The 26,216-nt window shown below is 43.3% G+C and overlaps 1 protein-coding gene across 1 annotated transcript; it reads left to right on the top strand.

The window, feature by feature from the left end:
- The first annotated feature begins 11,354 nt into the window (after positions 1 to 11,354).
- On the top strand, positions 11,355 to 26,131 carry ELSPBP1 (epididymal sperm binding protein 1). The gene is made up of 5 exons (XM_046680983.1): positions 11,355 to 11,424; positions 16,944 to 17,081; positions 20,948 to 21,094; positions 23,480 to 23,638; positions 25,974 to 26,131. The coding sequence occupies exons 1-5, from the start codon at positions 11,355 to 11,357 to the stop codon at positions 26,129 to 26,131; spliced, it is 672 nt and encodes a 223-aa protein (XP_046536939.1).
- The last annotated feature ends 85 nt before the right edge of the window (positions 26,132 to 26,216 follow it).

The raw sequence follows: 26,216 nt of genomic DNA, 5'->3' as shown, positions 1-26,216 counted from the left end.
AATTCTATTACACTGAAGGAGGCAGAAAACTTCTCATGGAAGGTGCTTTGCCTCCGCCTCCTTGGGACCCCACAAGTCCTCTGTCTTGCCTTAGATGTGCCAGCGGCATCCACCGTTGCCCCCGCCAGAGTGTCAAGCGCGTCATTCCCTGGATAACCCTGTCACGTCTCAGCGTATGGGAAACTTGAGGACAAGAGAGTCAGGCCTGTCCTCCCGGAGGTTCCACCCTAAGCAGGAATGGATGGTATCAGCATACCTGTTTTGGAGTAAAAACCCCGGTTTGAGTTCTAGCAGAGAGGATGGCAGCTCGCTGTGACTGTGTGTAAGCGCGTGGTGCCGGAGGAGACGCCCTGGGAGGACTCATCGCTTCCTTTACAGTGGTGGTTCTAAGGCAGAGGTCGGGGTGCTGAAGTTGTTCAATGTGGACACAGCTTCAGTCATGCAAGACGAATACGTTCTAGAGATCTGCTGTGCAACATAGAGCCCATAGTTAACCATCCTGTTCATTATACTTGAAAATTTGTTCAGAGGGGAGACCACATGTTGTGTGTTCTTAACACATACACACACACCAAAAGCCAAGGGACGGGAGGTGAAGGATATGTTTATTTCCGTGATTGTGGTGATGGTTTCTCGGGTGTATGCATATCTCCAAACTCATCAAAATGTATACAGTAAACATGTCTGGTTACACCTCAATAAAGCTGTTTGAAAAGATATAAATGCCAATAGGTCTAGGCTGGGAGTCCGTATTCTTAAAAGTTCTCCAGTGATTTCAATATACATTCCTGTTTTAAAATAAGGAATGAGAAAGAAAGAGAGAGGTTGACGGACTAAGAGAGAGAAACAGTGGGAGAGAGGGACAAATGTGTATGCATACATTTATGTATGTGTGTGTATATGCATCCATATACACGCATATGTATATATACATATCCATAAACGTGTGTGTAGATAGCGAGACATTCAAGTCACAATGAGACACAGAGAGAGACTGAACACAGCCCAGAGACAGAGAAAGAGAGACGAAGAGGAGGGAAAAGGAGGCGGGACAGAGAGAAAAAGGGAGAGGGGAGAAGGAAGATGGCGCAAGACAGACTGAGAGAGTGAATCACTAAGATACAGAGAAAGAAGTAGAGACAGAGATAGAGATGAAGAAGACAGGGGAAAGGAGGCTGCCATGTGAGAAAACTAAAACCTCCAAGCCTCTTATTTAAAAACATCCAAGACTGTGAAATGAGAACGTGGCACCAAAGTGACAATAAAATGAGATCCCAAACGCACGGCTTCAAGTCCCACTTTCCCCACCAATTTGATGGACAGTTTTTCTCAAGTCCCTAAGCACGTCCATGCCTCAATTTCCTCATCTGAAAAACCGCAGAGTCCTATTTGGGATCAACCATCATATTTAGGAAATCTCTGTGGTGTCAATCTTGAAAGACACCAAGAGAGGGCTTATGGACTTCTTCAAAAAACTCCATTCTTCAAATGGTGGAATACAATTTAAGAACCAGGAAAAATCAGAGGATGTGCTTCAGAGAGCCGCTTTCAATTCTCCCATGCTTCCCTTCTCACTAGACAGTTATAGGGCTCTTGGTCTTTCATTATTCAACTGAAACCTGCCCACTTTCTTGTAGCTGAACATCCAACAGCATTTCTCCTCTGTTCGTTGATGTTTCCGTCCATGACCCCAGCCCCCGCAAGGCCCCATTAATATACACATGATTGAATTTTATGGGCCTCATGAATATGCATGAACTCACTTGAGCACATCATTAACCTTGGGGCTATCCCATCCAAACTGCCCTTATTTGTAATCACTTACAGAAAAACCCTTCTTTGGAGAGCTGCAGTCTCGTGCTACAGACAGATTGAGTCCAAAACAGTTGGCTAATCTCCAGATAATCCAGAGATCTTGGGAGCAGACCTTAAAGAGGGCCTGTGGAAACCACTAGGGCCAAGAAGGACCCTCTCAAAGGTACACCTCAACCTGGAGACCTGGGAGGGTGCGAGAAGCTGGGCCCCGGGGCCCCCAGAGCAAAAAAGGGGGGTCTAGAGCTCTGCTGTCCACTCGAGGAAATACAACATGAGTCCTATATATAATTGTAAGTTTTATAGTAGCTGCTTAAAAAAATTAAGAAGAAACGGGTACAATTTGTTTTAATAATACGTCTTGTTGAATCATCATATCCAAAATATTATTATTTCAACATGTAAGCAAAACCAAAAAGTTATTGAAACACTTACATTCTTTTTTATTCATACCTTACCTTCAGAGTCCAGTAGTATTTTGCATTGCAACCTTTGGCAATTAAAACTCACCGCATTTCAAGTGCTGAAGAGCCGTAAGTGGCTGGTGGCCGCCATATTGGACAGTGTAGCTCTAGAGGTCTGGGAAGGAAAATCCAGAGAAAGTAGGGAAAGGAATCTTGGGGGGGGGGGGGGGGATTCCTTTCTCTGTTAAAAAACTCAAAAGAGTGGGTGAAGTCAGATTATACGAGAAATGTAATGCCAAGGAAGGCTGCCTGTATCCCAAGTTTGGGGAAAAGAGATGGAAGAAAAGGGAACTAGCCTAGACAAACTGCCTTATTAGGTTCCTGACAGTGGACTATTACCTTCAGGGTTCCATGAATCTTTGCACCATCCCCTTAAGGTAAGCTCACTCTCCCTGTTTTATGAAGGAGAAAGCTGAGATTCAGAGAGATCTGCCTGCAGTCCTGTCACTTCTCCCTCCAAAGGCAATCTTAATACATAATAGAAAAGGGATGTGTGTGTGTGTGTGTGTGTGTGTGTGTGTAAGGGTTTCTTACATTGAGGTTTTGTTTCAAATATGGAGTCACTTGCTGCTGAGGAGCAGAAGGACTCAGTATTTTGAAGACACACTATACCCCAGTGACCTTATGCCCATGAGCTCCTGTAATTCTCACAATAATTTCCATAGCTGGATCACTTACCAGATGAGAACAAGAGAAAACTGGAGATCAGAGAGGTGAAATGACCTCCCCAGGGCCGTTCAATAGATAAATGGGAGAGGTGGGCTTTGGACTCTGGTTGGTTGGGTGCCATTCTCTTCTCACTGCTCCATTGTGACAATTTTGGTTCATGAGAACCAGAGAGCAGAGTCTGTAGCCTAGGCTGCCCTCTGGTCACCCTCTCAACACCTTAATACTACCTGCTGTGACTGTTCTCATTTTCCATGTTGGTTGCTAGGTATCAGGGCCCATGTCTTATCTGACTGTTGAGGCCAGAAATCATGTCCTGTTCCTCTTGGTATTTGCCACGGTTCCATATAGATGGTAGGGTTCTGGAATACTTATTGGATGGATGGATAAGAAGGTAGGTGATGGAAGGATAGATGGATGGATGGATGAGAGGATGGGAGGAGGGATGGATGGAAGGAAGGATGGATAGATGGATGGATGGATGGAAGGATGGATGGATGGATGGAAGAATGGATGGATGGATGATGGATGGATGGATAGATGGGTGGATGGAAGGAAGGATGGATGGATGGATGATGGATGGATGGATATTAACAGTAAAGTATATCATTAAGCAGGGAAACCATTTCCTAGAAGGTAACATTTTCAGAAAAGTTTGCAAGACAATAAATAACAAGAAGTAAAAAAGAGAGGAAAATCATAGGGCTTTCCCAAAATAAGTTTGCTTAATTAATTAATTACTGCAGCCTAGCACGGTGACGAGAAGACTGGATGTTGTCATCGTCACTGTTATCATTAATGGCCAACACTTATTGTGAACTCCCTCTGTAGCAGACACTGGGCTAAGTATTTTATATCTTTTATCTAATTTAATCTTCCCAACAACTCTGTGAAGTAGACGTGATTATTAACATTCCCATTTTATAGATGGGTAAGCTGTTAAGTGACACTGCTCAGGGTCACCCTGCCAGTGGCCAGTGAAGCATCCACACAGGCTCATAATTGCTATGAAATGCTGCCACAGGACAGGGGGAGCCACTAGCCACCAGCTATTTCATAAAATTAATCCACTCCTAAGCCAGCCATCTATGTAGATTTTTAACTTTGTAATTTTAAATTGCTTCATATTGTTTTAAAATTTACCTCGTATCGCTTCTATCTTTTCTTTGCAAATTTTAACTGTTTTCATGCTCATATGTGAATGTGTGTGCGTGCATATATCTGTATATATGCATATACAATGTGTGCGTATTTTTGTGTATGTGGATGTATATACATCTATCACATACGCATGTGTGTCCATGCTTACGTATATATACACGTTACATATGTGCATAGAGACACATACATCATTATTGTTTTCAATTATGAAAGTCATAGGGTAAAAGAATTTAAATGGAAAGAGCCTCACGTTTGCCTTTGGTTGCTCCTTTTCAGTTCTCAGAGGTGACCAATCTTAACTGCTTCTCATGTTTCCGCTCAGGAAAATTTTCTGTGCATGCACTTGTAGAATACAATGCAGTGTCTCATCATGAACTCCAAGGCTGCCAGTGACCCAGATGCCCCAGTCTTATGGTCTTGTCGTTCCCTGGCACTCACCACGGCCCAGCCACATGGACCTCTCTTCTGCTCCTCAGGCTATCCACCTCCAGGTCGTCCACCTCCAGAATTTGCCCTCCCCACTCCCTCTGCCTAGAATGCTCGTTCCCAAAACTTTGTGTGGCTGACTCTTGGTTTGGGCTCAAACCTTCCCTTCTCAGAGACTTCCCTGACCACCCAAAGGAGACACTTGTCGGGCACCACTTACCACATCACCCTGATTATTTTCTGTGTCTCACTCATCGCATACTGAAATCATTTTCATTATTTTTTATTGTGGTAAAATACACATAACCTAAATTTTACATATTAACCGTTTTAAAGTGTGCAATTCAGTGTCATTAAGTACATTGACGGTCTTGTGCAATCACTACTTCTATCTAGTTCCAGGACCTTTTCGTCACCCCAGATGGAAGCCCTATTTCTTTTCTCTGTCTTCCCCACCCTAGGAAAATATTAGCTTCATACGAGCAGGAATTTTGCTTGTCTGGGTCACTGACAGCGCCACATAGTAAGCGTACAACAAATATTTAGCAAATGAGTGAATGAATATTTTAACGAATGCAAAATAGATATAGATATTTTTACATACAGCTGAAATCACCTATACATTCTCTTCTAGAGCTTGGATTTTGCCCTTAATACTATCTTTATTTTTATAGCAGAACACACACATCTAACTCTGTTTGAAGGCGTCACGCTGTTAGTTCACGTGGGCGAAACAGAACTTATTGTACCAATCCGCCACTGGTCACCATTGAGTTTGTTTCCAGTTATTGCGCCCGTAAACACCCTTGTCCAGCTATTTTTTAACATTGTGGTCTCCCACAATTGACACATGTTTAGAAAACTTAATGAAACATGCCTCTCGTTTCAGAGGCAAGAGACACAGGGAATTGTTGTGGATGGTGGGGTTGAGGGAGCCGACAATCTTTCAGTGTTTGCGGTGTGTTGGTATGACAGTCAATAAGGTTGCGATAAAAGGATGCTGGAGGAAGCGAGGTGAAGGCTAATGACAAACAGCTCCACAAGTGATTGAAATATCAGCTTTGAAGTCAGACTTTGAAGTGCCTAGAGAAAGTCGTCAAACTTAGATCGGTCACTTCTTTTCATTCTTACTTCTTCAACCAACCTAAGGGTGGATACTCCATTCTCGTACTCAGTTCATTTCATGTCAAAGCTGGGCAATACTTCTGGGCTGAAGGGAGTGTGGTTAGTAACAATCACAAGGTGTGGTATTCTATACTTAAGAGAGTCTTAAAAGTTCACGGTCACATTTCGTTCTCTCAAGAGCCTTGCTCTGTAGAAACGTGTCCCCACAGCGATGTTGAGGTTTGGTGTAATGGTTGAGAGTGTCGGCTCTTCATACCACCTGGTTTGAGTTATGGTTCTCCATTTATGGGCTACTACTTTACCCATCCATGCCTCATTTTTCTATAACACGGGCTAATAATAGTTCCTGCCTCATAGGGTTTTGTGATAACGGCTAATTACACAAGGTGCTCAAAGTTAAACCTTGCACACGGCAAGTGCTCAGTAAATGCTAATCACTATGATGTATCGAGCAGCCACCATGTTCCAAGAATTCTGCTCATTTAATTCTCAGAATGATCCTATGGGATAAATTTCAGGAGTCCCATATATAGATGAGGAAATTAAGAGTCAAACACATTCCATAACACACCCAGGGCCACCTGGTTGAGTTGGAATTCCTGTCTGGACTGTCCTTTGCCAAAGCCACACCACCAATATATCCAACAGTTACGGAATGGGAGAATCTCAGTGGCCAAACACCTTGCTCAGAGCCACATAGCCAGCTTGGGGGGTGGTCTAGGGTTTGAAACAATCTTTCCTGGACATCTTCCAGGGTGGTTGACTCCAGTGGAGACAGTGATAATGAAAACAATAATTACTAGTATTTATTAAGCACCTTTGTTGGGCCAGGTGGTACTCTAAGCCCTTTGTGTCTGTGTTAATTTTCTATGGCTCTGTAACAGATTACCCCACATCTAACTGGCTGAAAACAACACGAATTTATTCTCTTACACTCTGAAGGTCAGAAGACTCACTGGGCTAAAATTAAGGGTGCAGGCAAGGCTGGTGGCTTCTGGAGGTTCCAGGGGAGAATGCATTTCCCAGCTTTTCCGGCTTCTAAAGATTATCTGCGTTCCCGAGCTCATGGCTCCTTCCTTGCATCACTCCAACCCCTGCTTCCATCATTAAATCTCATTTTCTGACCCTTCTACCTCCCTCTTATAGGGACTCTAGCAATTACGTTGAGCCCACCAAATAATCCAGGGTGATCCCCCCATCGCAAGATCCTTAACTTAATCAAAATCCCCTTCACCATGTAATATAACATTCATAGGTTCCAGGGGTTAGGGCGTGGACATTTTTCCGGTGGTGATGGGCATTCTTTTGCCTACCACAGTATCTACTAACTCCCTCACGCTAATTTTCTGGGGCAGCTGCAATGACTGTTACCACCTCCGTTTTACAGATGAAACCAAGACCCAGAGCAGGGGGTAACTGTCTTGAGGGCGTAAAGGTGGTAAGAGGTGAAGCATTCAAACCCAGCTCAGGCACTTTTAAGCATTATGATATTCTTCATTTTTAGATCTTAGTATAGAGGCAAAAAAATATTAATTGAATTTTAATCTTGGGAAGAGGGGTAGAAATGAAAGCCCGAGGTTGATGAATGAAGTCAGGTATAGATGTTGGGGGTTTCGGTGAGGCAGGGATAGAAGCATAAAACTGTAGGTAGTGAAGGGTTTAGAGGAAGTGTCAAAATGTGTCTCTCTCCCATCTCCATAAATAGTCGTTAATATCTGGCTTGTACACTCTCTGCTATTTGCAAAGTACTTTCCAACATCTGTGCATTTATAACAAGAGCTGGAGGTAGGTTTTACCCTCCCTCATTTGATGACTGGGGAAACGGCACCCACATCTCATTGCAGGTTGACTCCAAGGCCAAGGCATCCCCTTGTCCTACCAGCCAACAATATGGTGACTCTGGCGGGAGGCCAGACCCAGCTGCCCCCGCAGCCCAGGACAGAGGGTGCTCCAAAGCGTTTGCATGTGCCGGTGCTCGAGGAATAACTTGGTCCTGACCTGAATGTTCCAGACGTGGGTGTCTGGCTATTAAGGCTCGCTTTACAGTTCACTCATTGTCTTGAACCACCCCCAAAATATTTTCTATTAATACCCATGGCTTGATCCAAGTAGACTCATTAACATTCCAGAACATCAGTTCATATCAATTCCTCGGGATTGCACAAAATCCTTTACGGCACAAAGAAGCAAGCCATGCAAATATCAGGGGCAGGGGGCAGCATCCTAGGTGGAGAGAGGAGCACGTGCAAAGGCCCTGAGGTGTAAGCAAGCTCGGCTTGTGCAAGAAAGGCTAGTGTAGCTGAGGCAGATCAAGGGAGGGGAAGAGTGATGAGGAATGAGCTCCAAGGGGAAAGGCATGGTATGAACTGTGGATCTTATTATAAACGTGACAGAGAACTTTGGATTAATGAATGCCACCTCTCCCCACTTTAATCCCTCCAGGGGCTTCCAGTTACATTTAGGATCCAAGCAAGGCTCTGTGTGGTTCAGCCCCGTCCACCTCATCATGCATCTCTCTGACCTCATTCCTCCTTGCTCATAGTCCCAGACGTGCTGGTTCCACTTGTTCCTCAAAACCATCTAGCTCTTTTCCATCTTAAGCCCTTCTCACATCCACTTCTTCTGCCTAGATGAGCCCCACACACACACCCTGGCTCCCCTCATGTCTACTCAACCTTCTCTTCCTCCAGGTCACAGTTCACATGTCCTTTTCTCAGAGAAGCGTCCACTGACTTCCCAACCAAAAGTCACCATCCCCAGCTAGACCTTATCGCAGCCTCTGTTTTCCTCCTTCATTAGCAATGATCACAACTAAGAGGTATATGCTCGTCTCTGGTTTATTCCCTCCGTGTCTGTCTCCTTCATAGACTGCCAGCCCTGTGAAAGCAGGGACCGTGCTGGTTTCTCACCAGGCTGAATACCCATCATCTAGCCCTGCACCCCACACGTTGTAAATGCTCAAGAAATATTTGGTCCCAAATGAATGCATAAATGCATTCAAGAGAGATCCTCTCAGCAGCATTGTGAGAACAGACTGGACAGGGAGAGACTGGAGGCCAGGATATCCGTGAGGGGCACATGACAACCATTTAGGGGAGAGATGGAAAGAGCTAGACTTGGTCAATTATAGGAGAGACAAAGGAGTGGATTCAAGAGGCATTCAGAAAGTAGTTTCAACTGGATTTGACAACTCATGGACATATGGAGAAGACAGGGTGAGCAAAGTTTTACTCTTGGGGTAATAACTTGAGAGATTGGGCTCTCATTGCCTTTGTCCATTTGGGCTGCTATAGTAGAAATACCACAGACTGAATGGCTTATAAATAGCAGAAATTTGTTCCTCATGGTTCTGGAGGATGGGAAGTCCAAGATCAAGGTGCCAGCAGATTCAATGTCTGGTGAGAGCCCGCTTCCTCACAGACTGCCTTCGTCTCGCTGTGTCCACACATAGCGGAAGGGGCAAGGGAACTCTGTGGGGTCTCATCTATAAGGGCACTAATCTCATTCAGGAGGGCTCCACCCTCATGATCTAATCGTTTCTCAAAGGCCCCACCTCCTAATACCATCACTTTGGAGGTTAGGATTTCAGCATGTGTATTTTGGGGGGATGCAAATATTCAGACCACAGCAAATACAGTACAATTAAGTAATGTGTGTGTGTGTGTGTATGGCGAGGGGGAGATAAGATACTTTGGGCTGCATCTCAAAAGCCAAATCTGGAATTTGAAGTGCTTGAGGGGCATCTAGATGGACAGTCCAGGAGGCAGGTGAAAATACAATTCTGACACATAGAAGCGCAGTTTGGCTGGAGAAATCTATTATGACCAATGATACTATTTTGGCTCATATTTATAGAATTCTCAGCACACGGTAGATCCCATGCTAAGCCTAGAAGCAGGATCATATGGCAGCTAAGAGCCCAGTGTCTGGAGTTGGATTGTCCAGGTTCAGCTGGGAGCTCAACCACTTACAAGGTTTGTGATCCTCAGCAAGGTGCCTAAGCTTCCTGTGCCTCAGCTTCCCCATCTATGCAATGGGGGTAATGATAGTATCTGCCACTCTGGGCTAATATCAGGATTGTAATAACTTAGAATAATAGTGCCTAGCACTCGAGCATTTGTTATTTTTTATGATCACCGTTAATCATCATAACAAACCTAAATGGTCGATAGGATTAGTATCCTCATCTTTTTCAGATGATGAAGCTGAGGCTTGGAGAATTTAAGTAATTTGTTCAAGGTGACCCAGGCAGTAAATGGTGGAGCCAAGTTTTGAACCCGGACCCGCCAGCCTCCACAGTCAAATGCGGGTCCAGCTCCAGAGTCTGAACCACCAGCCAGCGTTACAGTCCAACCCAGGTGGGCAGAGAATGAGACGTCACTCAGGAAAAGCATGTCTGAGGCATGGTGCTGTGGTTGAGAATAACAAGAAAAGTAAAAAAGATGCTCCCATATGTAGCAGGAGAGCCGAGTGCTGAAAGGTGTGTTTCTGAGACTCAGGTGCTCAGGGGTACCACCTACCTGTTGGAAGAGCTGAATCAATGGCTTTGCAATTTTGATGCCCAACCCATTATCTGGGTTGGGATTGTTATCTAAGAGTCGTGCCATCTGCTCTCTCCCTTGAGCTGCCCTGACCTTTGCTCTAATTATTCGTAAACACAATCAACAATTTACAACTGAAAAACACTCTTCCCTCAGGATCTGATTGGATCCTCATGGCCACCCTGAGAGGCAGGCATTATTAGCCTATACTCTGCAGATAAGGAAAGAAAGGCACATAGAGGGGAAGTGGTTCATGGAGCTGAAGAACTCTGACACTGATGTAGACAGGTCTGCAGTTGAATCTGAGATCTGTCACTTACCATCTGTGGTCCTCAGGTAAGTTACTTAACCTCCCAGATCTCAGTTTCCCTCTTCTGCAGAAGGGGGATGATCACGCCTGTTCCTTAGGTTGTTGGAAGGAGGTAATTGGATTGTGGACACAAAATTTAGAACATCCGGCATACAGGAGGCACTCAATAACTGGCAGCCAGTAGCAGAAGGGGTAATAGGAGCTGAACCTCAAGCAAACCCAGGCCACCAATTCTAACCCCTGGGATGTTCCTGCTGAGAAGGTGTATGTAGGCGTCATTGAGGAAATGGCATGGAGGTAGACAGAGCCACTAGAAATTATGGTTGATGAGGATAGTAAACGCTGATTGTCAGAGTACTTTATATCCAGCCAAGGAGATGGGTGTAATCCATGAGGAGGGTTTAAGGCTATAGGTCAGGTTCTCATGATGAGTAGAGCCTTGGAGCCATTTATATGGTTTAGAATCCTGCCATTTCCCTGTGTCACCAACTCAGGCAGATTACTTGGCTTCTCTGAGCCTCAACTTCCTCATCTGCAAAATGGGGATTAAAAATATGTACACTTGCTTTGTGAGAACTAAATGGCGTCTTAGTGTCTTGCACATTTAGCCTGGAATATGGTAATACTCGACAAATGCTATGTCTCTCTTTTCCATCACACCTGCCACTCCGTAATGACAGTATATATTTTTTACTTTCTGTAAGAATAAGTTATTCCTTATTACTCTCTGGGGACAGAAAGAAAAATGGGAGGCATGACATCAAACATGGGAGTTAGTGGAAGAGGAAAGGGACCGCAGAAGCAAAATTTTTGTCTTCCTTCGATCCAGAAAGAAGAGGACCAGCCAAGATGAACCAATGGTCCCGTTACCTGTTGGGATGGATGACCTTCCTCCTCTACTCCTATGAGACCAGTGGAAGTGAGTATACTGGAAAATGATGGGGAGGATTTGGAAACTGGAAAGAACAAATAGGCCAAAGTAAACATTCCTGGATCCATGCAGAGAGGAGATGGCTTGGTAGAAATCTCAAACAGACCTGGGGTTTGGACCCTGGATTTGCCATTTATTCTCTGTGTGACTTTGGTCAAGCAATGTAACCTCGCTGAAGTCAGTTCTCAACCTATGAAAGGTGAATAACAGCATTTACCTCATGGCGGTATTTTGAAGATAAAATAATGGACACAAGCTTCTGTCATAATGCTCGGCACATGGTGGGGGGAATGTAAATATGTTAATTAAAAAGGGGGGCTCTATAATTCCAATGGACTGAATCCTCAGACCCCCAATTTGGACACTCCCTTTACAATCTTTTTTTAAAAATTGTGGTAAAATACACAGAACATAAAATTTACCATCTTAACCATTTTTAAGTGTAGAGTTCAGGAATGTTAACTACATTTCACATTGTTGTGCAACCAATCTCCAGCACTCTTTTCATTTTGCAAAATTAAAACTCTGTATCCATTAAACAATGGCCACCCCCACCCCTCCCTCTGGCCCCTGGCAATCACCATTCTACTTCCTGTTTCCATGACTCATCTAAGAAGAATTATATAGTATCTGTCTTTTTGTGACTGGCTTATTTCACTAAGGTCCTCCAGTTTCATCCATGTTTATCCTGCATCATAATTTTCCTATGTTTTAAGGCTGGATAATCTTCCATTGTATGGATATACCACATTTTGTTTATCCATTCATCCATTGATGGACACACGGACTGTTTCCACCTTTTGGCTATTGTGAATAATGCTGCTATGAAAATGGGTGTTACAAATCTGTCTTTGAGAATCTGATTTCAATTCTTTTGGCTATGTCCCCAGAAGTGGAATTTCTGGGTCATATGGTAATTCTATTTTTAATTTTTTGAGAAACTGCCATACTATTTTCCATAGCAGCTGTATCATTTTACATTCTCATCAACAGTAAACATGAATTCCAATTTCTCCTCATCCTTGCCAACACTTGTTACTTTCTGCTTTTCTTAAATAGTAGGCATTCTAGGGGAGGTGAGGTTACATTCCTAATGTATCTAGGAATCTAAATTAATCACCCAAAGATTGTATGGTAAGCAAGGAAGCAGAACAAAGAGAGAACTTGATCATATATAGTTCACTCAAGCTGTGGGGAAACATTCTCCACAATTAGAATCCTTTCTGCCTGACAAGTCCTTCTCCTTGTATAAGGCTCAAGAAACACTCCCATATTCATGCACTTTGATTTCATGAAGTCCCTTTCAATGATCTTATTCTATATTCCAGAGATTCCTACCTTAGGGTCACTGGGCATGGCCTAAAGTCCATGAAACCCTGGATTTATATTTTAAAAAGGTGTATATTTATCAGGATAGTGAGAATAACTATTGTAACATACAAAATCTAAACTACCAGCAGCTTAACACAATAGTACTTTATTTCTTGCTCCTACAAAGTCCAGTTGTACCTGTACAAAACTGGGGTTCTCCTCCCTGATGGGCAATTTAAAAAGGCAATTATGATGGCATCAGTCTTTGGGAAAAGAAAACAGCTTTATTGCTATGTTGATCTGCAAGGAGACAGGGGGAATATGCCCTCATGTCTGTCTCCCTGACATGGGGCTTGGGGCAAAATTTATGGGATGAGGGACAGGACAGTCTAAAGTGTGGAGATAGATGATTGGAGGTAAGGAGAAGTGAGCCCATTGATGATGTGCACAGGTGTAGTCAAGCTTCATGGCTCTTCATAGGATTCATGTTCACAAGATGGTGGTGTTAGTATGATCTGAGGGTGGAGTTTTCAGCCCTTTGACATGAAAAACGTCACACCAGGCATTCGTGCAGGCCTAGTTGATGGGCTGGTGGTCTCAACTGGTCTGACCTACACAAGGGGTCTCAGTTCCTGAAAAACCTCCCTTCATTACTCTGTCACACACCTGGGTCATGCAGTGAGGGTGCATCTGGTCAGCAGGGATTCAAGCCCCTTTCATTTTGTGGCTCAGCCATCCCTTGAAGCATCAGAGAACTCAGTGCATTCTTTGCTTTTAGCTGATAGACAAGAATCAAGAGAGTCTGGAAGATCTTGGAGGAGAGGTTTTTTGGTCAGGTCAGGCAGTGACATACATCACTTCCTCCCACTTCCACTGGCCAGAACTCACGTGATGGTCAACTGCAAGGGAGTCTGGGAAATGTAGTTTAGCAGTGTGTTTGGGAGGAAAACCAAGCTGGTTCTGGTGGCCACACAGCAGTCTCTACCACAAAGGCAAATAACCATCTTCCTACAGAGAAGATCTGGGTTCTCAAAAGAACTGGCAAGTCTCTAACAGGTTAAGAACTCACTGTTTATTCAGACAGGGCACAATGTACTTGACTGAGCATCAGCTTTTCTAGTTATCATCTCAGTCCCATCATGCCTTCCTGAGACCACCCACCACAGTCTTGTGTGAAACACGGTGTACCCCCAAGTCCCCTCCACACGTATCTACAGACAAGTTTATTCAATACACATTTATTGAGTGATTCTTAAGTGCCAGGCACTGTGTTATGGGCCAGAAACAACAATAAGTAAAACCCAGACCCTACTCAGAGATCTCACAGTGAATGGGAGAGATAGATCTATAGAAAGATAATTACATTCTTTTAAAAATTGGTAAATACATTTATAGAGATCAACTCAGAGTATTATAAGAGTGAGAAAGAGTATGAATCCTGACTGAACCAAGTCTTCATGGGTGTGTAGCAGGGGGTAAAGCTAGGAAGAGAGCAAAGGCATCTGGGACAGGATGAAGGCAACGAGCAAAACCTCAGAGACAAGAAAGAACATAGAGTAAGGTCAAGGAAATGTTAATCAGGCAGTGAGAACAGAGAGGTCAGCAGGGCACCGATTACGGAGGATTTTAACCCAGTTAAGAAGCTTAGACCATCTGCTGAATTACTTTGCAGATGGCTAATAGCATCTATTATGTGTTGATTCTTACTAACAACTCCCAAGGATAACCTTAATTCTATGTTCAGGGGCATCTGCCTGCCCTCCTGCTCAACACCAGCATCCCATATACCCAACGGTGTCCACGACTGAGGAGAATCAATGATGATGATGATGATGATGATGATGGTACCTAACATTCATTGAGTAGTAGCCAGGCTCCAGGTTTCCTTCTAAGCAGTTTCCAGATATTAACTGGTTTAAACTTTACAAAACTGAGACCAAACGATTCTGAGACCCAGAGGTGGAAATGTAACATTATTTAAGGATTCCTAACGGCATCAACCCTTTGGTGAGGCTCAAAGATGGAGGTCTGCCTTTTTCGCTCTCTCCCAACCCGTCTCCCAACCCTATCATAGCCTTTGACAGATTACACAGGGTCAGAATCTGATCCAGAACAAGGATTGGGCTACTAGGTTACAGGCCTTGGAGACAGAGACTGTGTCTTACCCATCTACGTTAGTAATGGATGATCTATTGTAACAAACGACTCCCAAATGTCAGTGGCTGAACTCAATAGAGGTTCGCATCAAATTTGTCTAACACTTCAGTGTGGATGATTGGCAGGAAGCCTTTTTGTTGTGTGTTAGAGACACAGGGTTCTTCTGTTTTGTGCTTTCACCATCCTCTAGGCCTCATCCTTCTCTGCAGGGTCTTTACCAGAATCTCTCAACCTTGGTACCTGGGGCCGGATGACTCTTTGTTCTGGAGGGCTGTCCTGCATGTGGAAGACATCTAGCAACATTCTGGACCTCTCCCCAGTAGATACCAGTGGCACAGCTACCAGTTCCCAACCCTCCCAGTTTTAACAACCAAAAGTGTCTCCAAACATTGTCTAATGTCCCCTAGGGGATCATAATGGCCCTTTCTCCACTGAGAACCACTGCTTTATATCCAGTTGGCAGATAAAGGAAGAAAGGAGTATGGAGGATTGCTTGGGACTCTTTTTTTGAGCCAGGAAATGGTGAACATCAATTCCACCGACATTCTGTGAGCTTTAATTTAGTCACATGGCTCCACCTAACTATGAGAGAGACTGAAAGGCGGATTCTAGCTGTGAGCCCAGAACAAAAAGGAAACTGGGTTTGGGGAATACGTGGAAGCTTTGCCTCACCGTCTTTGTAACATGAGCAAACACACAGGTACATACTACACACACGAACAACCTATCAGAGGATCTTACTCATAATAATCCATCATTATATTTTTGAGGGATGGAGTGAGGGTGGGAAGGAGGAACATGGAGGAGATGGCAAGATGAAGGCAAGGAGGGAAGCTGTGACCCCGGACGAGTAGATGAAAAATCCAAATTCTCATCGTAGTTCTGCTCCAAAAAGGTATTAACTTTAAACGATTCCTTACCTTACGTGGGTCTTCGTTTTCTTCTCCGCGAAATGAAGAATTGGGCTAGAACAGCATTTCTTAAGATACGTTTCAGGGACCATTAGTCTTTAGTGCTATTGAGTAGTGGGGGGAGAAAAGGACCACTCAACATACTCCATACCACTCTTGCTAATTCAATTCTTATTTGCATATTGGTCCTTCTGATGAGTCCTTCATTAGAGAAACCTGTTTAACTTTATTTCACACGGCATTTTCCAAACTTATTTTATTCCATCAGTTATTTCTTAAGCATCTTCTATGAGAAAGTCACTTTTCTGAGTTCCGATGATACGTCGTATAAAAGATAAAGTCTTTGTCCTCATACAGAAGAATAAAAAGGTCAAGCGTTGTGTTTCCTAAACTTTAGTCATCCAAGTACCACCTCCTCAATATTCGCCACATCTGCATCCCCCAGCACTGAACATTTCTCTTTAACTGTGCTCACTTTTCTTCACTTTAATGCTCTTATTTTAAAAGAGTGGTTAACATCAGCTCCGTCATCTATAAAAGCAGTACCACTTGCCATAAATAGGAAGTGCAAATAAAAATAAATAGTCTGAAAACAAAATCCTATTATTAAATTCTACTAGATACCATTGTCTGAATAAGGCTTTGAGCCTGAGTCCTGCCCTCTTTTTTGTTAAAAAGGGAGATTATTAAGTATTAGAGATATGGTAGACAAATACTAGCATTAAATTGAAGCTTTCTCTTCTGTGTAATCAGAAGGATTTAAAAAAGCACTGAAAAAGGAAATTGTTTTTCAGTCTGTGCTTCGAAATTATTTAACGTGTGTCCCCTACATTACATAACGTGAACTTGTGATGCACCAAATTTATCTTGTGCGACATTAGTGGTTCCCACTCTGAGAAACGCTGGTCTGAAGGAACAGTATATCTTGGTTGCCTTCATTGTTTATGAAATTCTTCCCCGAATACTCTTGATCCAAACCTAAACTTGACTCACCCTGAGAGTCGTTAGGAAGCTGGACGCTAAGACTACACGTGTAGCCTTCAGAGTGCCATGAGAACCAAACCAAGACTCGTCCTGGGCTCATTCATTGTGACTAATCCCCTCCTGCTTTGTCTCTCTGTCCTTCAGATAATAAAGATGCTTGTGTCTTTCCCTTCGTCTACAAGGGGTCTACTTACTTCTCTTGCACCAAAACCAATAGCTTCTTCCCTTGGTGTGCGACCCGAGCCATTTATGACGGGCAGTGGAAGAACTGCATGACGGAAGGTGAGTGGCGCCATACTGTCCCACCAGCAAGTTTCTCAAAAGGATTGGTTACAAAAGAGAATGCGTGAATGTGTATAATATGATCATATTTTTGCAGACAAGTTATAGTATGTATACATGCATAGAAAATGCTCAAGGAGGTCAAACACTGAATCTCAATAATGGGTAATAATGGTAACAATGATGGTGTTAAAAATGGTGCTACTTGGGGCTGGCCTGGTGGCGTAGTGGTTAAGTTCCTGCATGCCGCTTTGGCGGCCCGGGGTTCACGGGTTCGGATCCAAACGGGCGAACCCCAGGTGCAGACCTACACACCGCTCATCAAGCTATGCTGCGGTGGCATCCCATATACAAAACACAGAGAAAGATTGGCACGGATGTTAGCTTAGGAACAATCTTCCTCACCAAAAACAAAAAAACAACAAAAAAAAATGGTTCTATCTGAATGAAGATCTTATGATATTGTAAGACCATTAACCAGAGGGAACCATTGTATTCTTTGTCTCTTTCTTAATTTCCTAAATTAATATGGAAAAAAGAAACAAAGTATAAAAGAAAAGGGATTTTCTTTTCTCAAAGCCCAAGACATTTTTGACAATTATATGATTTCTATTTTTTTGTGCACAGTACAAAAGACACTTAATTGGTTTTAACCAATATCCTATTGTTGGACATTTAAATTGTTCCTACATATCCAGCTTTTGAATATTTAGGATTTGCTTTTTCCCTGGTATCACTGTTCTTGACTCTCTTCGATCAAAGGCCCCCCTTCTATAATAAATACAAGATCCCTTTTACTATCCTGAAATGAAATTTATAAATAACATTACCTATGTTCATAATTTCAAAATAAATCAACATTATTCCTTGACTGCAATCTAAGACATAAATAAAATGAAAGAAATTGAGAATAAAGTAACAAGCATGCATGACCATAACTAACCTAAAAGACATTAAAAAGTAGCCAGAGGCTTGTACATCTAGGCAGAATCTCTTTGATCACAAGAGCTAAAAATGACTATTTTAAAAATGCCCCCACAGCCTGGTGGCCCAGCGGTTAAGTTCACATCCTCCGCTTTTGTGGCTGGGGGTTTGCTGGTTCAGATCCCGGGTGTGGACCTACACACCACTGGTCAAGCCATGCTGTGGCAGCATCCCACATATAAAGTAGAGGAAGATGGGCATGGATGTTAGCTCAGGGCCAATCTTCCTCAGCAAAAAGAGGAGGATTGGTGGCAGATGTTAGTTCAGGGCTAATCTTCCTCAAAAAAAAAAAAATAATAATAACCCCCTACATGAAAAAAACAAAGCAAAACCTGGAAGCAATACCACCTTTGTTGAAAACTTCCACTTCAGTTCAAGCAATGCAAATCAGGATCAACTGGTTGAAATTGAATTAGAAAATTAGAAATGGACATTTTCCTTTTTGTTTTTAATTGTGTAAAAGAGGTCCCCAAACATTCTTAACACGTAAAAAAGGGAGCAAAACTGTGCAGAAGCTGTATAGATAGACACAATCGGGACCTAGAGATATTTATTTCTACTATATCATTGTTTAGAACAAATGAAAGAATTCCACAACCCGCTTTTGATGAAGGCTCTTTCAGCCAAACCATCTAGGGCTCGTGTTCAGATGCCTTTTGAGTCCCCTCCCTCGGCTCTGGTTTCCGAACCAAGTACTTCTCTTTGGACTCAGAACTGGCAGCTTTCTCACCACCTCTGAACAGCTTTCCCATCTTAGCCTTTGACCACAAAAGTGGGTGAGTGGTGTCCCACGGGCATTCCCAAATAATGCCTTGCAGGATGTTCCTTCTCAGTCTTACCTCATGAGCAGAATAGTGAAATCGAAAACAGGTGTGTCTATGACAATTCCCAGAGATGTTAGCTTAAGATACTTATATCATTAGAAGTATACTGCTGTGCAGAGGGGTTTTTGTTTGTTTGTTTTTTGCTAATTTGCAGGCTTCCTCAGCAAGCAGGAGAGGCCACCACTGCACAAACCAGAAGAGTCAGAGTCATTCCTGATTCTTCTTTCCCTCTCACTTCAAATCTAAGCCATCAACTAGCCAATGAGCTCTGCCTTCGAAATAGATGCCAACTTCAGCTTCGTCCCATCTTTCCATTGCTTCCACCCTTCTCCAAATCACCATCCGCTCTTTTGCCCGAAAAAGTTGCTAACTGGCCTCCCCAAATCCCCTTGCCTCCCTCCAATCTATCTCCCACACATTAGACAGAGGAATCTTTTTACAATGTGAAGTCAAGTAATGCCTCTCCTCTGCTCATGCCCGTCTACGGCTCACAATCTCACTTAGAAGAATACCCCTATCCTCAACAGCCAAAGCAATCTCGTAAAAGAAAAACAAAGCTGGGCGCATCACATTTCCTGATTGCAAACTATATAACAAAATAATAGTAATCAAAACACTATGGTACTGGTGTAAAAACAGACACACAAATCAATGGAACCGAACAGAGAGGCCAGAAATAAACCCACACATACAGGGTCAATTGATTTATGACAAAGGGGCCAAGACTATACAATGGGGAAAGGATAGTCTCTTCAGAAATGATGATGGGAAAACTGGACAGCCACATGTGAAAGAATGAAACTGGACCCCGATCTTACACCACACACAAAAACCTACTGAAAATGATTAAAGACTAGAACTGAAGTCCTGAAACCATTAAAAATTCTAAAAGAAAACATAGGAGGTAAGCTCCTTGACATCAGTCTTGGTGATGATTTTTTGGATTTGATACTAAAAGCAAAGGCAAAAAATAAAAAATAAACAAGTGGGATGACATCAAACTAAAAAGCTTACACACAGCAAAGGAAACCATCAACAAAACGAAAAGGCAACCTATGCAGTGGGAGAAAATGTTTGCAAAACATATATCTGATAAGGGGTTAATATTCAAAATATATAAAGAACTCACACAAGTCAATAGAAAAAAAAAAGGAAAAGAAACCCTGTCACTGGGTCTGCAAAGCTCTGTGTGACCTGCCCCATCTCTGTCCTCATCTTCTACCACTCTCCTCCTTGCCTACTGAGCTCCAGTTCCATTGGCCACCATGTTTCTCAAATATCTGGAACTCCTTCCTGTTCTTGAACGCCTCAGACTTTTATTCCCTCGACTCAGAACTCACTCCCCCCAGATTTTTGCACGTCTGGCTTCTCCACAGCGTGCAGATCTCTTCTCAAATGTCACCTGCTGGAGGAAGCCTTCACCTATGACACTGCTTCACCTATGAGAGGCCCTCCATCGCTCCCAAATGACCCTGATTCCCTCATTGCACGCGAAGTAAGTGCACCCACTATAAACATAACGTCAGAAGCTATATTTGTTGTATTAAATTTGTGGTGGGAAATTCAGTCTGTTTATGGAAGTTGCAACAAGGCACGAGCACCCAGATAACTTTCCTGTGTTTGACTTCTCTGACATTTGATGTTTTTCTGTAATCTCAACTTTTTTTTTTTTTTTTTTGGTATCTCAAGATCTTGACTTCATCTGTTGGTCATAAGCCCTCAAAATTCTTTGTCTTGACTTTGTTCCTACAGGTCTTTTGGTGATTGTGACAGATTTGTTTTTAAGACGCTTTGTGAAGCATGTTAAGTTTGTTTGTTCAACAGGTGGTGGCGCCATGGGTTGAGATGGGGAACCTATTGGAGAAGCTTTGAGAGTGAAAGTAGTTGGTGTAGGCTTTCTTTACTAAGTGCTTGATGAAAGGAATGTACCAAGTCTCTTCCAGACCTGATGTTTGTCCTATACTTTGGCAGTTGATTGATTGGCTGGTTGATGATTAAATGACTGTCCTGTGATTGACTATAGAGAGCCAAACCCCTCATGGTCTGCTTTCTGTACAGATTACCCACGCTGCATCTTCCCTTTCATCTATCGAGGAAAGTCCCATGACAACTGCATCGCGGAAGGCAGCTTCTTCGGAAAGCTGTGGTGCTCAGTAACCTCCAGCTTTGACGAGAAGCAGCAGTGGAAATACTGTGAAATAAATGGTGAGGCATTGTAGCAAGGATGGGGTGTTTAGTGGGGAGGAGGGTAGGCAGCCATGATCCTCCTGAGAGGATGGTGGCAGAGTGGAGAGCACGGCAACTAGGAGAAATACTTCTTGGGACCAAGTGTCTTCTCAGAGTATGCTATGACAACCACGAGAGACAGGAATCTCCTGAGGCCACGTTCCCCCGAGTCCCCAGTGCCAGCCTTGAAAAATCCATTGTTCTGAAAACTGACAACATGGGCTGTAGTCCTGATATTGGTTTTCAAGTATTTCTGTTTCTAGAATTGACAATAGCCAGATTCACCCAATGCCGGTCCTTAACTGTATTTCAATGCAGTTAACATCTAATCTTAATTCTGGGTCTACTCTTAATTTAATAGTGACCTCCATTTGTTCTAGTGCCTTCTCTGTATTAGACCCTGATCCAGGAGCTCTGTACACAATATCCTTTGAATCTTCCCATGAAAGCTCCATGAGATGCTGGGTTTTTGCCCATTCAATAAATGGTCCCAGTAAAATTAAGTCAAGCCTAAGGTCACACTCTTAGGTGAAGGCAGAATTAGAATTTGGATTCAAGTCCAAATGGCTCAAAGCCCATGATTTCTCTCTGAGCACTGTTGTCTCCATAGAAATGAAAATATGTGCAAGACACGTATCCAAGGGCACACTTATTCCCGTATAAAATCCTACTTATATTTTCCCCTATCACTCAAAAAATCCTAATCCCATATTAAACCTTAATTTTTTCCCTAACTCTAGCCATCCATCACTTGTGTCCTTAACCCTAAACCAACTTTATCCTTAAATCTCACCATAACTCTGCCCTATTGCTTAACCCAATTTTTCGCCCAAGTCCAACTCTGCCTCCATCTCCATGCTTGACTCTAAATTCTATCATTAACACACCCATCATCTTAGGCATTTACAAATCCTAGACCAAACAGATGGATTAGGATATCAATTTTATGATAATATCATAACACTGTGTATAGTTCTAAATCCATCTCAAATCTTATTGCAACTTGACTCTAATCTTAATATCTAGACTTCTGTTTATCCTTCCTGCCAGTCAAGCTCCTCAGAGCCAATTCTGATGGGGTGACAGATTATAATTTGTCTAAATCACCAAACAGATGCCCAAGAAAAGATACTGGAAGAAAAGGGACCCGTTGGCTCTGGCTTCCCCCACTACAGTGGGAAAGATATTAAATCTCTTGGTCAGTTTTGTTACCTGCAAAATGAGAACTGACTTCAAGGGTTGTGTAAAGATTAGAGTTCACTTTCATCAAGGATCTAACATGGCGTCTTGGATATTCCGGGTGCCTAAGAAATGTGAGTTCTCCTCCTTCCCTATCATCTGAGCCAGGAGTCAAAACATGAGCTTTGAAAAGTGAGACCTGAGTTAGAATTCTGCTGTCGCCATTTGCCAGCTGGGAGACGGGGCTCAAATGATAAAGACCATAATACACTGAACTTCTAGTAAGCATTGGCTAAGTTCCGGGCATGGTTCAAAGTGCTTCACATGCAAGAACTCATTTATCGGCCGCAACCACCCCTATGAGGTAAATCTGATTATTAGCCTCATTTTACAGATGGGAAAACTGAGGCTCACAGGGTTTCAGTTGCTAAGGGGCAGAACTGTGATTTGATCCCAGGAAGTCTAATCTTTAGAAATCGTGCTCTTAATCACTGGTTGGTACCTCCTCTAACCCCCCATCCCCTGCATCAAATTCTGTCTCCTCCTACAACACCATCGAAGCCACCTGTCTAATTAGATAACACTGAGTTTTTTGCTTACCAAAAAACTCTACCTTGCCAGAGTCTTAATAGCGTCTCGGAGGGAGGAGGGCAAGGTTGGGATATTAATGAGGTCTTGGGGTCTGTCAGTGTGGGGATGTGATTAGGACTGGGTAAGGATCATAAGAGAATAGTTTAGAACTGGTGGTCATGGCAAGGTGAAATTTCTGAGGATTCAAAGAATCTTGAAGAGCAAGCAGTGTTTTGATGCAATCTATTGAAAAGTTTAAAGGTCTGACATTTATTTAAACAACTTTTCAAGAAATTCCTGAGATGAACAATAAAGTTATTTGCAACTGTCATGTTCCTGGGCAAGAATTTTGTAGATTAGCAGAGTGGTGTTGATGAAGCCCGTGGAACAGGAAAGCTTTGTTAACGTAGAGAGTAAACTGTGTGGGTGTTGATGGCTTAGGTTCTCACTTATCTGTAAAATGTAAGTCATAGTATCACCAAGAAGTTGTTTGGGAATGTTCAATACTATATTTCCTTTCATGAGGTGAAGCATGGTACACAGTTTGTGTGTGAAAACTGGAAGCCCTTTTCGTCATCTCTTCTCAACCTATAATCTTTCCATGATTATTTTCAGAGTACGGGGGAAATTCTTTCAGCCAACCCTGCATCTTCCCCTCCACCTACAGAAATCATGTGATCTCTGAATGCATTGAGAATGAAAGCAACAAGCTCTGGTGCCCAACCACAGAGAACATGGATAAGGACGGAAAGTGGAGTCTCTGCGCCGACACCAGTAATCTGGGGAAGGGGACTGGGTGGACGTGGGTGGATTCCTTCCTTCGTTTACTCCAGCCCTACTGTGCGCCCCTGTGCTGGGCACTGGGATATAGCGATGAATAAGGCCGAGTCCTGTCCTCATGGATCTGATGGACAAATAGCGTAAACAATGTGGTACTGCGACAGGAAAAATTCAGGCTGCTTAAGATCCAAGAGGAAGGGGTCAAAAGGAAATTTCCAAAATGTTAAACACCTAACACTTATACAAATACAGAGTAAGTACATGCTAAGGTTTTTAAGAATCTATGAATAAGGAGACTTGAAGGATAGTAAAACGAATTCAAAGGACGCTACAAGAAATATATATGGTCAGTGAAGAAAAGAATTCTGAGCTGAAGCAGTTGCTAAATTACATACAAAATCTGTGAACATTTAAAGGGCAAGCAAACCTTTGCGGTTATCTCGTCTACCAGAGGGAGATTATTGGCATCTCTATTGAACGAAAGTTATTCACAACATATCAACCTTCGGAAAGACCTGGCCACCCACCTCTGAATAAATTGGCATGAATAGCAACGGAGCATTGTCTGATAGAGCGCCAGAAGGGGAGAGCATGGCGCAAAAAGACCTGGCGGGGTTCCGCTCTGCTCTCCACAGGGTTGATAGGAGTCAGCATCACTGGCCCTAAAAACCAAAACTCAATCTTCTACAGGTTACACCTAATTGTCACAGAGTCAGGGCCTCCAACTGGTAGCAGAGAGTAAGACAAAGCTCTATTTCCCTAGATCAGGGGTCTGCAAGCTCCATCCCACATGTGCCCTCTTTGTGTGCAACCCCCAACCTACGAATAGCTTTTACATTTTTATATGGTTGTAAAAGATCAAAAGAAGAACAACATTTTGTGACAGGTGAAAATTACATGAAATTCAAATTTCAGGGTCTATTAGACAAAGTTTTATTGGAACACGGCCACACCCATTCATTTGTGGATGGTCCGTGGTTGTTTTCCGGCTACAGCAGCAGAGTTAAGCAATGCGACAGAGACAGTGTGATGCACAAAGACGAAAACACCTTCTATCAGGCCCTTTAGAGAACAAGTTCACTGACACTGAGCTAGAGAATCGGGTGACCCTTAGCGGCTTAACTCTTGTCGAACGGACAACGGTCTAGGATGACATGAAAACGTCATGTGGCAATCTTTTGCTCTATTTCAAGGTTTGGATAATTTTTGTTAACAAAGGATAGCAAATGTAGATTTGATGGGTGATCAGGGAAGAAACCCTCCCTGAAGGAAGATATAACCCTGGCAGTGTGTCTTCCCCATTCTCCGCTTGGGCGATGGTCGGTAGATCGTGTTTTGGTATCATTTTGTCCTCGGACAAGGCTCTCCTTCACACCTCCGTTTCCTTATGAGTGATCCAAATCTCCAACTTCTGTTCAGCGTCCTCCGCGTGTCTGGGGCCGTCGGATGGAGTGTGGGCCACAGGGATGTCAGAGAGAAGCAGGAGTGGCTCACAGTGGAAGATACAGTCCATTCTCCTTATTGGTGGGAGGTGTGCTCTATAAAGCTGCCTCAAACACCGAATTGGCGAATACTGAGCCATTGCTTGTAGTGGAAGTTAGGTTTCTGGGAGCCTCTGGTCACAATATTTCGTCAAGCAATCCATGCATCACCTTGTTCTATGTGTGTTTCTGTTTAAAAAAAAACCACCTTATTTAATATATCCTGTTGGTTCATTCCCATTGAAATCGCAGCCCACAGCACCGTGACTCATGCCTGCGTGAAGCTCACCCAGCACACGTATTTCCTCTGTAAGGCACAGCACAGCCTTCTTGCTTAGAAACGCTAGCCAGCAGTCTACCTGAGGCCATTTTGAACAGTGAAATCACCAACAAAAGGAGGGACCACCTGGGCCACCACAAGGACTCCTTGTTTACCGTAGGAGAGCTGAAATGGGAAGGCAGAACGTTGCCCTGTTGGACTTTAGCGAGGAAAGTGGTGACTTGCATGTTGAACGACTCACATTTTTCATGGCTGGGCTTCTGTGGTCCTTTGTGGACATGCAGAGCGTCGAAAGATTTGAGTCTCCCAACGCCACTCCCTCCTTCTATCCTCCACTCTTTCCCAAGTCCTAAACTCAAATCACTTCTGAGGGAAGAAAATTCCTCTGACATTTAGGTTTAGGTCCGACTTTCATCCCTCCAAGGGGAGCCTCTGAGCAGCGCCCAAATAGCACAATCACACCCAATGTTGACCCAATTTTGGTTTTAGGGCGGGTTCTGAAGCCCAAGCCTTCACCTTAGTGTATAGGTTTGGGAGTAACCACTGTCTTCTCCCTTCTTCTCCCTAGGAATTTCCTCATTGGTTCCCGGCTTTCCTTGCCACTTCCCGTTCAACTATAAAAACAAGAATTATTTTAACTGCACTAACAAAGGATCAAAGGAGGACCTCCTATGGTGCGCTACCTCTTACAACTATGACAAGGACCACACCTGGGTGTACTGCTAATGCAGAGGTGAGAACAGGGACCAAATCTGGGTGCATCACTGATGCAAAGGTGAGATCAGGGACCACACCTGGGGGCATTGCTGAT

Source organism: Equus quagga, chromosome 13 (assembly GCF_021613505.1).
Source record: "Equus quagga isolate Etosha38 chromosome 13, UCLA_HA_Equagga_1.0, whole genome shotgun sequence".
Taxonomy (NCBI): Eukaryota; Metazoa; Chordata; class Mammalia; order Perissodactyla; family Equidae; genus Equus; species Equus quagga.
The sequence above is the reverse complement of the archived record's forward strand: the minus strand, read 5'-3'. Positions and strand labels throughout refer to the sequence as shown.